This window comes from Galeopterus variegatus, unplaced genomic scaffold, assembly GCF_000696425.1.
Source record: "Galeopterus variegatus unplaced genomic scaffold, G_variegatus-3.0.2 Scaffold838, whole genome shotgun sequence".
In the NCBI taxonomy this organism is placed as follows: domain Eukaryota; kingdom Metazoa; phylum Chordata; class Mammalia; order Dermoptera; family Cynocephalidae; genus Galeopterus; species Galeopterus variegatus.
Genome location: NW_007726949.1, coordinates 81,062 through 94,044, shown reverse-complemented (window position 1 = coordinate 94,044; position 12,983 = coordinate 81,062). Strand labels below are relative to the sequence as shown.

The window sequence follows — 12,983 nt, the reverse complement described above, 5'->3', positions numbered from 1 at the left end:
GCGTGCATTCTTGTGTGTGTGCACTTTTTCTCTCTCTTGTGGAAATACACGTTTATATAAATGAGGCTACAGGGGTAGTAATTAAGGCTATGGCAATGTGAGGCAGGACACATGGAGAGCCAGTCTTCCTTTTATCCACCTGCCACTCTCTCCACACCTCATCCAGGGTTGCTGCTGACCTTAGGCAGAACAACAGGAACCCAAGGTCTAGAACAGTGGCCCTGCCACTTGAGCAGACATCAAGAGCCACCTGGAGGACTTGCTACCCTTCACTGGGTCGCACCCAGCGAAGTCACACTTCCAATGAGCTCCCAGGTGCTGCGACTGTAGCTGGTGGTTGGGCCGTGCTTGAGAACCACTGCTCTAGAAGGATGTGAGGGATGGAGGTGCTGATAGGCACTGAGGGAGCGGTGGGGTGAAGCAAGATGCGGGCCTGGGGTCTCCCCCACTGTGCCACCTTTCCTCCTGATGCACCACAGCAGCAATTGGCTGGGGCTGAACAGTAGTGCCAGGAGCAGATGAGAAGGGGACGACAGGACCATGTGGCCAACTAGAGACTGGAATGGGTAAAGGCAGATGTGTGAGGGCCCAGGAGAGTGCAGGAGGGTGAGGAGGGTGTGAGCAAGCAGAGAGAAGTGAAGGAAAATCCTGGGGCCCCAGAAGGACTGGGGAGTCCTGACACTTTCCCGCCTGCTCAGGCTCACAGACTTGTGCAAATTTGCAGATCCGGCCACCTAAACTGAGACACCTGCCGTGTGAACTCTGACTATGTGTCTGCTGGCTGAGTGTTCTCACCAGACCTCATGATCTATTTGACTCATCCATACTTCCTTTTCTGCACGTTTTCCCCCCAACCGTTTTTGCTTGACCTTGAGAAATGAGGTCCTGAAGGGGAAGCATCTTCTGTTTCAGCGCTGCCCGGGGCTCGGGCAGGACCAGGACACTCTCAGGCTGCTCCTTCCCATGGTGAATCCCGAGACCCTCAGGACTCATCAGGACCCCATAAGATGCTGGGGGCTGGGGCCAGGCTGTGCCTAGGGTGTTGTGGGTCCCAGGCTCTGGTTAGCTTAATGACCAGCTCTTGGGTTGGACTGTGTCCCCCCAAATTCAGATTCTCCCACAGAAGAAAAGCCAACCCTGCCAACACCTTGATTTTAGACTTCTGGCCTCGAGAATTGAGAGACAATAAATTTGTTATTTAAGCTACCCAGTCTGTGTTCCTTTATTATGACAGCTCTAGCCAACAATACACTGCTAGAGCTGGGCAGAGGCAAAAAAGAAACCTCTGTGTGGTGGATGGGGGCCATCTAAGGGTCTTCCTGGCAGTAGCACCGCTGCATCCATTCCAGAAGGTCTCTCAACAAGCCTGGCTCACTGCACCAGCCTCTGGCCACGGTGAACATAAATCTACAGACAGAGGGTGCGGCCCAGGCACTCACGGGTAACTCTGGCTCAGCTCCTTCCCTCAGTCTCATTCCGGTCACAGCATGTGGGAACACGCTCAGGTAAGTGGCTGGTCTTTTACGGGTGAACAGACACACACATGCACACACACACACATGCACACACACACACATGCACACACACACACATGCACACACACACACACATGCACACACACACACGCACACACACATGCACACACATACACATGCACACACACATGCACACACACACATGCACACACACACATGCACACACACACATATGCACATGGGCTCACCACATTCATCAGGTTCTCATGGTCCCCACTGTGCTGTCTCGGCTTCTTTTCTCTGAAAAAGAAAATAAAACATTGTTCTAATGTTAAATGTGCCCCCTTAGGGATCAAGCATACACTATTTTTTCCCATCCTAATTCTTATAAACATTTAAATTTCTTTCTTTTTTAAAAGTCACATTCATTTTGCCAAGAGAAAAAAACCCAGACAAGTTACTGATCACTGGTCTGCAGGTGTGAGGTGTGTTGGGAGGTCAAGTCGCAGCAAGGGACCCTTCACCTCTCTTGTGCATCCCTTCTTCCAGGAATAGAAAGTACAAGTTCACAACGAGAGGATCGAGGCAGGGTCCTGAGTAGAGACTGTTGATTCCTAGAATACTGGAATGAGTTACACCATTTTTTCCTTAGAACATCCAGACAGTTACCTCATCTCCTCACTTAGAGTCTTTGCAAAGTCACACACTGCCGTGGGATGGAGAAAAGAAAGAAAATACATGTTTTGGCACATCAGGAAGAGTACATGCTCTCAGGATGAGTCATATGTACTTCCAGTCTGTGGAAAAGTCCATCTAGTAAAAATAGAATCTGTTTTTACTCAGGACAGTCTGAAGAAAGCCATCAGTTGTAGAGAACACACTTCCCATCGGTGCATAAGGCAAGAGGGCCCCCTAGTGGGAGAGTAAATAATTGCCGAGAAGGGTCCGCCCAGGCCTGGGGAGCCAACGCTCTGTCACCTGTTTTTTCATCTTCCTGGACAGTCAGACCCTGTCCCAGCCATGGAGGCCTTAATTCAAACGAGGCAGGGACTAGGAGGCTGCCTGCGTTCAGAGAATCCTGAGATATTTTAAGGTAAGAATCCATAACAGACTTTTAGGTGACAGTGGTTGAGTTTCTTCTGAGGATGAGAAGAGAGTTTGGGACAGGGCCAGCTGACCTTCAGCTGCTCTGCACTGACCCCAGCAGCATACCTTCCAGCGGGAGGCTGACGCATCGTACCAGATCCCGAGTGTCTTGAGAAGACACTCCTGGTTAGAAAGAACTTCTCTCTGAGCAAAGATCTCTTTTTTGAGGTATTGACATTTTATACAAGACAATATAATTCTAAAAGAAAGGACTGATCATTTCACAGATAGCATGTGTCTCTTCTAGGAAAATAAGTCTGTTTCTTAAGAAACTGCAGTTCTACATTACACACCTTTAATAATAAATGACCCCTCCATAGCCATACAATAGCAAAAATATTTCACAGATAGCATGTGTCTCTTCTAGGAAAATAAGTCTGTTTCTTAAGAAACTTCAGTTCTACATTACACACCTTTAATAATAAATGACCCCTCCATAGCCATACAATAGCAAAAATTCTCTGTTACTTCAAAGTGGCAGCAAGAAGATGCATACTGCACTTAGATTTCAGAGTCCATACATAGAAAGAGATAATACAAACTTTGACAAGGGTGTGCTCAAAAGAACAGCAAGAATTTCATTCTGGGAAGTTTAAAATATAAAGGCTCTTCCAGCTGCTCCCAGAAAATCCAGTGTGGATTTCGTTCAATTAATTAAGAATGTCCTAGGGCCCTTTGCAACAGAGAGAAGTGAGTTAATGTGTGAGTTTCTGTCTATGCAGTGGGATTCCATTCATAGCAGGCTTTTTATATACAGACTCCTCTGGGTACAGGGAACATGTTATTTTAAGTTTCCAGTAGATACGTGTTGGCTCTCACCTGTCACAAGTAGAGCACAGAAAGATCAGGAAAGTGATGAGGAAGAACATGGCTACAGCTGCCAGACTGCCCCACAGGACGATCTGCATCTGTCCCCCGCTCAGCACGCTCCCTGCGGGCCCCATGGCGGAAGCAGAAGCTGGCACAGCCGATGGAGTCGGTCAGTCCTTAGGTGGTGACATGGGGGGCAGAGGGCTGCGTCGTCCTGCAGAAAGATCCGAATCATGTAATTAGGTTTCAGGCAGGAGCAAAGTCAGGAGAGTGTGGTCTAGGTCCCTGTTTTCCTCATCTAAAAATGTAAAGCAGGAACCTACAGGCAACTAGCACAGGATTTGAAGCAATAGATATCTTATTATCTTGATATGTTTGGGAGATGGATTCTCCATGTCTTCAAATAAAGATTCCAAGTACTCCACAGCAAATAAATACATGTTCATTGGGATTCATTTTTTAAAACCAGAAGAGTAATAAAATGATTATTATATAGCTTTTGCAAAAACGCAATTCATCATCCTCCCCCCAACCCTCCAGCCATCTCTTATCTCCCCAGCTCCCCAGACCTGCTTTTCTCTGAGAAGTTTTAAGGCCAATACAGCTAATGAATCAGAATGTCTTTCTATTCACCTGCATACACAGTTATCTATTCTGAGTATGTGACTTGATTTTCAGGGCTGGTCACTGCTGTGGGCACTCAATAAATGCATTTTCAAGTGAACGGATGTAAGTACGTGCTAAGAATACATCTCCAGCAGTAAATAAGACCTATTTATAAACAATTACAAATTAAGGATGAATGCTGTGCCCAGTACATTTTAGTACCTGGTATGTATGTGCCAGGGACTCCGTTAAATACTGTCCTCATTTGATAGCCACCACACACCCTGTGTAGGAGGCAGAGGTAGTCTCCCTTTCACAGAGAAGGAAGCTGAATCACAGCAGAGTGGTAACTTCCCCAAGAGTCACAGGAGCTAAGTGGCAGGGCGAGGTGCGTCCAGCTGTCTCTGGCTCCAAAGCCCCCGCTCTCAGCCCCTTGAGGATGCTCCCATGTGCTGGGGGCTACCGCTCCCTGTTCCAGCGCACCATGCCTCTACATGGAAATGGCCAGATTACTTTTGCTGACTATTCTAAGTGTTATAGATATTTTGAAAATAGAGCAGCATATCAAACGAACAATGATCTGTCACCAGAGAGGCCTTGTTTAAAGAACATTTGCTTTGCTCAATTCTAGAAGATTCTAAGTTAAAGAAACAGACTTTAATCTCAAGTGTCATAAGGAAAGCAAATAAATATTTTTGTCTTCTGATAATGAATCAAAACTCAGTACAATATTTTTCTTGAAAAAGATTTATGTTTACATTTTCATTTGCTTCAGTGACAGAGGTGCAACTGTATCTAGCCATCCCTAAGTGTTAACCCCAAGACAGCGCTCGGGGGGCTTAGTGGCAAACATTGTGCACCCTGAAAGGGGGAACATAAAAGCCATTTCGGCAAAGGCAGTTCAACTGGACCAAATTATCTCCAGGTGAAACATTATCACATTTATTTGAATATTTGAGGTTAAAGAATAATAAAAAGCTGAAGAAAAAGAAACTCTTATCTACAATGTATGCAGAGAAAATCCTGGGAGATGAAGTAGGTTATTTTTCTGTTTTTGAGTCAACATGGACACCTCCTTCTAAGGCTCTGTAAGGATATAAATGCAGAACCTCCTGTGTAATATAGAACTTCTTTCTCCCTACGTTTGGTTGTGTTCTATTCCTGTAAACGCTACAGGCATACAGTAATAAACAGTCAAATTATGTTTGCACGTTTGCCTTTGGACAGCTGCGAATGAGTGAAATAACCACTTCTTTTATGATTTGTTCATGCAAAGAATAATTCGCTTTAAACCAAGACTATGAATTGGTGCCACAATAGGTTTCTAAAATACATTCAAGCAAACACTTAAATCATGGTAACCTATGAAAATACACTAAATAAACTTTTATACACAGGTCCAAAGCATAGGATATTTTAGGAAGCACAGACAAAAAACATCTATCTCTTGTGTAGGCATTTGTTCATTCATCCACTCATTCATGCACACAACAGACTAATCAATGCCTATTTACACACTGCCAGGTTCTTAAAAAATCGTTTGCTGTGTGAATTCTTCAATAGCCAGAGACCCATCCAGCAAGCCTAGCACGGGGTTTCCGGCACCTCTCTCCATCTCTTTACATGTTTCTCTTCTTTTCTCTCTTCTCTCTCAGCAGGGGAGGCCAGCAGACCGTAATGAAATATGAGGGGTGCCCAGACTGTCAGGACGGTGCAGGGAGGAAGACGACGAAAGGGGATTATTACAAGCTACTGAATAAAGGATGGAACTCAGAGAAACAGTCAAAACTCCTGGCTCACTCCCCTTCAATTAGAATTTCCTGAAAAGCTACTGAAAGGAATATACTTTTTCGGAAAGTTCTCACTGTGGACAAAAAACTCACAGCAGAAAGAATGATCATCACCTGGTACACATGTCTGAGCCAGACACACTAATCCTTAAGGACAAGTGCTCCCAGTGTTTGCACAGTCGCCATCTGAGAGGCCCCCAAGTGCCACTCTACAGGGGACCAGTAGCAACACCCACCTCAGTGGTGGCGCCGGCACTGCTGGGAACCAGAGGGGCAGAAGCAGCTACCGCTTACTAAGTCCTCTCTAGGGGACTGGGGGTGTGTGCATAAGGGGGCATCTGCACACACACACACACACACACACACACACACACACGACCCTTGATCCTCACAGTGGATTTCCTGCGAGGGATTACTCCCATTTTAGAGATCTGACTCCCTGCTACTCTGCTCTCCTGGTCACACACTCTCTTTTTTTCCCCTGGACACTTTGTTTTCCATAATTCTTCTGCCCTTTACTTCTTGGGCTATTTCCTTAAATTTCTGCACCTCATCTACAATCGAGTCAGGATTGCCTCCTTCCTCACCCCCACCTACATGTGTAGAAGGATTATCCCCCATGTGTGCAAACTGACCCTCCCCAATGTGTGGATGCATGCCCCTCCCCCTGTACGTAGATGGACTGCCCCTCCCCCATGTGTGTACATGGACTAAATCCTCCCCCCACGTGTGTAGATGCACACGTATGACTTTTGTGCTCTACTGTAGTGGGTGGGGGGATGAGAGTGGAGGCCTCGTGTGGATGGTGCAGGGCTCTGCCCCAAGGCTGGACCCTCATGCACTGGTTTTACTGCGCTTAAATGCAGTGCTTAGGGGTCCTCATTAAGTTAATTTTGTGTAGTAGAAGGGATCAGTGTCCTTCCTCATGGCCAGAAGGATTTTCTCAATCTTAGTGATAGAGGGAGAGAATAAGGGCAAAGGAGGCATAGTGTCTGGGAAGTAAAAAGTCTCCTGGAGGAGGAAGGAAAGATGCTGTGCCCCCTTTGCCCACCAGGCTGCTGGCAGAAAAGCAATCTGAGGCTGCGCTGACCTGTGACATTGTTAACTGGTCCAGGATGACCATCTTATTTTCTGCTAATTCCTATGTTAAGTAAGATATTTTCTGACTATCCATAATTCACCCCCAGAAATATCTGAACAATTTTGGGGGTATTTCTCATGGTTTTTTTCATGGAGTCATTTAAGTCTATTTTTCTTGATCCTGTTCTTGTCTGACTCAATAAACTTGGATTAACTATAGAATATTATTTCTTTAAAGTTTAAAAAATATCCTTTAGTCAAAAAAAATTATGTGTAAATATTCCTTGAATTATTCAACAGAGGGCAAAGGAGGACCATTTATTTTTATTGTACCTCAACTAACATATATTATGGCACCTGAATGCCCCACGGAGATGAGTTGCAGAAGATGGTAATATTAATGTAATTGCAGATTTGTTGCTTTTTGTTTTAGAATAGGCTTCATTATTGGCTTCAATGATGTAAAATTATGGCTGGAAACTGAAATTTTAATACAAACATGATGTTGCTGTAAAAGAGGCAGGGGTACTCCCTCCACCCGATTTCTACATGGTTTCAGACTACCGTGGGAACTTGTCATTTGTCCCTAAGAAGTCAGTGCTTGAGGGTCATAAGGGCTTCCGTTGGAGATCATTTCAGAAGCTGATATGGTTAATTATTTTGGACCAAAATCTTCATAATCTCTTATTATTCTTTTATATCCATTCATGATTTTAATGAAAAAATAGTTCAATATTAGAAAAACCACTGGCTTTTACTTTAACAGCAGTTGCCACTTTCAACCACAAGGGGGCAGCATCATTCCATTCTCAGCTCTAATCAGCAGGCTCCTCAGAGGTGATGCTCAATCATTCCTGCTGCTTGCGCCTTACGCTTGGCATTTTAATTGTCTTCATTAGCCTGGACTGTGAGCCACCAAAATCAATTCCAACAGGAAAGAAAACAAAACCCAGACGAAATCAATGAAAGGTATAGACCAAATGGCAGTTATTTATTTCTTCAGCCAAACACCCTTAACCAGTAGGTGCTCTGATCATAGCAAATTCTCTAAATAATAATTTGGTAGGGTTGGGATGGCCAGTGAGATTAGCTGTAGAAGCAGACACTTTATAGTTCCTTTGAAGCAGGTTTAGGTCAGTAATGACAGTCATCACCATTTGACAGCTGCTGTAGACGACTCATAATCAAGCATGATAGAAACCACCTCCACTCATGACACCCCATGATGAACGAAATAAGGTGGCCCAGGACCCAAGCCCAGTGGAAATTCCTCTCCCTGGCCACTGCCAGGTGTGGGACCCATGTGGTAAAATGACACTTTATGGGCTGCAAATTAACCAAACAAATTTAACAATGGCTGAGGAGCCAAATCCTCTGGTGGGTTCCTGTCCTGTGAGTACACTGTAGATGCACGGGCTGAGGCTCAACAAACCTCTTACCAGAATTCTCATATCTCCTGAAAGAATTTTAAGCTGCAGTATTTAAATCCAAGTAGATTTCCCTTCAGATTAAAGGACTCTGACATAGACAAGTCTGTTGCACTGAGCTTTGTATGAACGAGTCCAGCAGGTCTGCTGTAAACACGGGGAGTCACTTAACACATGTTTACTGTTCCACCCTCCTAAACTACAAAGGGGTTTTGCCTACATAGGATTGTCACCAAGTTCCCTCTATTACACTCCTTCACTGAGTCAGGGGAAGAGCACACCCAAAGAGCAGACGGTGTGAAGGACTCTAATGTAAGATTTTCTTGTTTACAGAAAATCTTGTTTCTTCCTGAATCATGTCACAATGTCACTATAGAGCGATATCTTGACCTTTCTTTCTGCTGCAGCTCTGGAGAAGCGCACCACCTGTGAACACCAGAGAAAGAAAGCTGTGCAGCCTTCACATCACCAGACCAAACTGCCACTGCCATCAAGGCTTGCAGCTGCGGCAGAAGGAGCCACGCATTTGTCCTGAGAGCGGGTTATAAATCCTCAGGGCGGCTGTCAGGTGACCTGATTACTTTTCATCTACAAAGGCTTGCAGCTGTGGCAGAAGGAGCCACGCATTTGTTCTGAGAGCGGGTTATAAATCCTCAGGGCGGCTGTCAGGTGACCTGATTACTTTTCATCTACACCAACCTATTGATCCACACAGCAAATGGGAAAGCTGACCCTTTTGGGAGGAGGGATGTGTGGCTGCCTCTTGTCTTCAAGAGTACATTAAACTTACATCACAGAAGTAACAGTTTCCTGTGTATAAAAGCCCAGCCATTTTGTTCTTGCCTTCAGACAAGCCGAAGGTGAGTGACTCTGATGGGTAAGGAATGACTTCTAAGGTTGCTTTTCCTCATATCCTGACTTGGAAGCTAATTCTCAAGGGTCATTTTTAATGCTAAATGGGTGTGTGTGTGTGTGTGTGTGAGAGAGAGAGAGAGAGAGAGAGACAGAGAGACAGACAGAGACAGAGAGATCGATCTTTCTAGAAGCACGTACATGCATTCCTGAGACATGCTTTCACTTAGGTTAATATGGTTTGTTCTACACAGACCGGATTAGGAGCGCAGGCAAAGGGGCCTCATTTTGCACAAGAAATCTTATGGGATGTTTCAGAAATGTGTGGTTTGGGCTTCACGTTCTATTTCTTCCTGCCTTGCGCGTGTGCTCACCTGATCTAATTTAAAAGTTCCTTGAGGACTGGGGTGTATCTACCTCATTCCCCCCATATTCCCAGCATGACCTGGAAAAGAGGAGCCAGTCAGGAAATTTTCATTGAATACATGTTTCTGAAGGAAGAATGGTGGTGAGTGCGTTCACAAGTGGACTCTCAAAATGCACGTTTAATTCATAATTTATGTGGTAGGGACAGGAGGAGAGAGATGAGCGCATGGAGCAGATAACTCAGAAATAAGCCAAGTGGGTCTTAAGGCAAAACCTTAGCCCTGGGACGGACTCAGCCGCCTGGCTTCTCTCTACTGCCACTGAAGCAGCTGAGTAGCTCTTGGGAAGTGTCCCAACACTGGTAATACGAGCGTGGCTGTACAGGAATCATCACCAAGCTTAGCAGGCCCCTCAACACTGGCAATCCAATCCCACTGTGTCCCCAGGCTTAGGGTTCCTCTGACCCCCTCTCAGCCATGACAATTCCAAAGCTTCTCCATCTCCTAAGAACCTGGCACACCTAGTTCTTTCCTTCCCTCACATGGGAGCTGGCCTTACATGTCTCATGTATTTTTGGTCCTCCTTCCCACCATTTCCACCTGACGAGAGCCTAACCGTCCTGTGGTCTCAGTTTGAATGTCACTTCTGTGCAGCAGGTTTCCTGATGCTGCAACCCTCCCACCCCCCGAGTTTAGTTGAGGCCCCTCTTTTTCAAGCCTTTTCCTTCCTAGCGTTACTCAACATTGAATTATGAAGCCATTCACATGTCCCCTCTGCTGGCCTAAGCCCCAAGAGGGAGGAACTTTGAATGGACCTAGCTCATTCACATGGTAGCCCTAGTGTGTGGCACACAGTAGGCACTTAATAAATATTTAGTTCAGAGGAGGAAAGGCAAACAAAAGGAGGTGCCTATTGACCGGGCCTTCAAATATGGTGAGAATTTGAAGAAACGCTTCTCAGTCTCCTCAAATGATGCTGCAGTTCCACGGAGACACAAGGAGAACCGGCGTGCGTGGCCCGATCTTCTGGCTGCGGGGAGGTGGCTCTCCACAGTGCACCTCCCTGCACGTGATCCAGCACCTGGCTTTACCCAGGTGCCCTCCAGGGTCCTGCTGGGTATCAGTTATGGCTCATAGGCTTGAAATCAAAAACACTGAAAACCCTAAATGAGTACACACTATGTGCCAGCCCCTCTCCTATATGTGATTTTATTTAATCCTCATGACCCTTTGGCATGTTGCTGAATCTCTTTATGGTGAGTACAAGTGAAGCCCTTGTCCAGGGTCACACAGCTGCAGTTCCTGACTCAGTGTCCCCAGCACCTCCTACTCCAATCGCTGCCCAGCACGTGTTCTCATGCCCACCATGTTCGTCCTACCAGGCGTGTGGCCTGTGGGACAGCAGCAGACAGGTGAGGGCAGGAGCCCATCTTCCCGGCTCTCTTCAAGACCTCACGCTACCACGACTGTCTCTGGCGCCAGAGGCAAGAGCGCTCACTCCTCTGGTTTGCTCATTGCTCCCTCCCAGCCACGCGTTAATCACAGATCTTCCTTCCAGGGGACCTGGAGGGCTCTGCTGACCTGGTCCCAGCAGCTACACTGCAATGGACATGGTGTTTACACGCAGGCGGTTTCCTGCGACCAGGACTATGTACAGTCACGCTCTGGGATAGCAGTGCGCCACCGGGCCGGCCTAGGTGTTCATTTTCTTCTAACTCGGGTTGAAGGGCTATGCAGCCAACTCCCTGGTGCTGAGTGGTGACTTTCGTCTTACTCAATGTTTATGTTGAGGATAAGGTCAGAGCTCCTGTATCCCAGGAGGCGTTTTGATTCCCATAGAGGAATTTAAATATAAGGGCAGCTGTTTACCAGTGCAGAGTCTAAGAAAATGTCAGCGAGTGGACACATCACTGGTATGTGAAGCACAGACCCAGGTTCTACTCCGTCCTTTTCCACTAAATTGCTGTGTGGCCTGAAACAAGTTCAAACCTCCCTGTGCTGCAGTTTTCTCTTCTGAAAAATGAGTAATTTCTAAGGTTTCTTTCCAGCTCTCAGCTTGTATCATTTTAGAAAAGTAGCTGGAGATTCCTAAAGTCCAAAACAAAAATTCAGGTCTTTCCACACAAATGCAAATGCTGCTCCAGCCAGAACCCTAAATTCTCAACGTGAGCAATAGTTTCAACTCCCTGAAAACACAATCTTAATAACTCATGGGAAAACCTGAAGAAGCCACACCAGGAAAACAGTCATCAGGAGGAGAAATCACGGACAGCCTTCTCAGTCCATGCCAGTGCCAAGAATCGGTGCCGACAGCCTTCCAAAGCATCAACTGCACTGTGGCAATGCCCGTCACTGCCATAGTTGTAATGACGCCTGTGAGGCTGACTTAAGAGTCTCTTCATTTTTTCATGAATGTGTAGTTGGTATATGTACATATGTACAAATCAGATTTATAACAGCCTTTCAACAAAATGCAAGGACAGAACCAAAACATGCAGATGGTGCATGTTCAGGTAACGTAGAAAGTACGTACCACCCGCGGCAAGCTTCTGAGGCTTTTAAAAGGCATATTGTTCACATGTTGAAAAGTCTTATGGAGACTGCACATTTCAAATGCATCCATCTAATTTCTAATCTTAGGACTTGATAAGGCTGAAGAGATTTCAAATGTGATAAGACATTCCAGAGACCTACTCTGTCTCTATTATTAAAAACAGCTCCTTGGGTTGTGCTGTAGACTGGATGCCGCCCTCAACCTCACTGAAGCTTAAGTCCCCACTTCCTCATTGAAGCTTAAATCACGCCCCATCTGTTGAGGGTGTGGAATCCTATTATGGTAATTGAGAGGTGCGGCCTTGAAGAGGTGATTAGATTCTGAGGACCACGCCTAGTGAACTGATTAAACATGGACGGTGGTCATGGGCGTGGTTCTGAGGACTTCAAAGAGGAGAGTGGTGAGGAGCTTGCTCTTGCTCTCTCTGCTCCACCAGTGTCTGTCATTGAGACCCCACATTGCTGTAAAGCCACCACTAAAGAAGGCTCTCACCATAAGTGTTCCCTGGACTTTGGAATTCCCAGCATCTGAAACTGTAAGCAATAAATTTCGTTTTCTTAAAAATTATCCAGTTCTGTGTAATTTGTTATCAGCAACAGAAACAGACTAATACAGGTTGGTTTCACTGGTTTGTTGACTAATAACTTTAATATATTTCTTACTCTTTGACAGTCTTATTCATTAAACATATAATTGCTACCTATGTCCTATGTGCCAAGCACAATTTCATCAAGCACACCTTGAATATGAAATCACACTGGTCTGCTGTAATTACACTTTGTAAGAGGTGAAAAAGGTTTAGAATTAAGTTCCTAACACAGAGAAATATTTTGACCACAAATGTGAGATCAGAACAAAAAAAAAAAAAAAAAAAAAAA

General features: G+C 45.5%; 1 protein-coding gene across 1 annotated transcript in view; it reads right to left on the bottom strand.

Moving 5' to 3' along the window:
* PAG1 (phosphoprotein membrane anchor with glycosphingolipid microdomains 1) overlaps window positions 1-12,983 on the bottom strand; it is a 49,588-nt gene that overhangs the window by 11,984 nt on the left and 24,621 nt on the right. The window contains exons 2-3 of the mRNA XM_008572808.1: window positions 3,441-3,645; window positions 1,724-1,775 (exon numbers count right to left, since the gene is read on the bottom strand). Coding sequence (XP_008571030.1) covers window positions 1,724-1,775; window positions 3,441-3,565 — 177 coding nt within the window. The 5' untranslated portion in view covers window positions 3,566-3,645. The remainder of the gene's footprint in view (window positions 1-1,723; window positions 1,776-3,440; window positions 3,646-12,983) is intronic.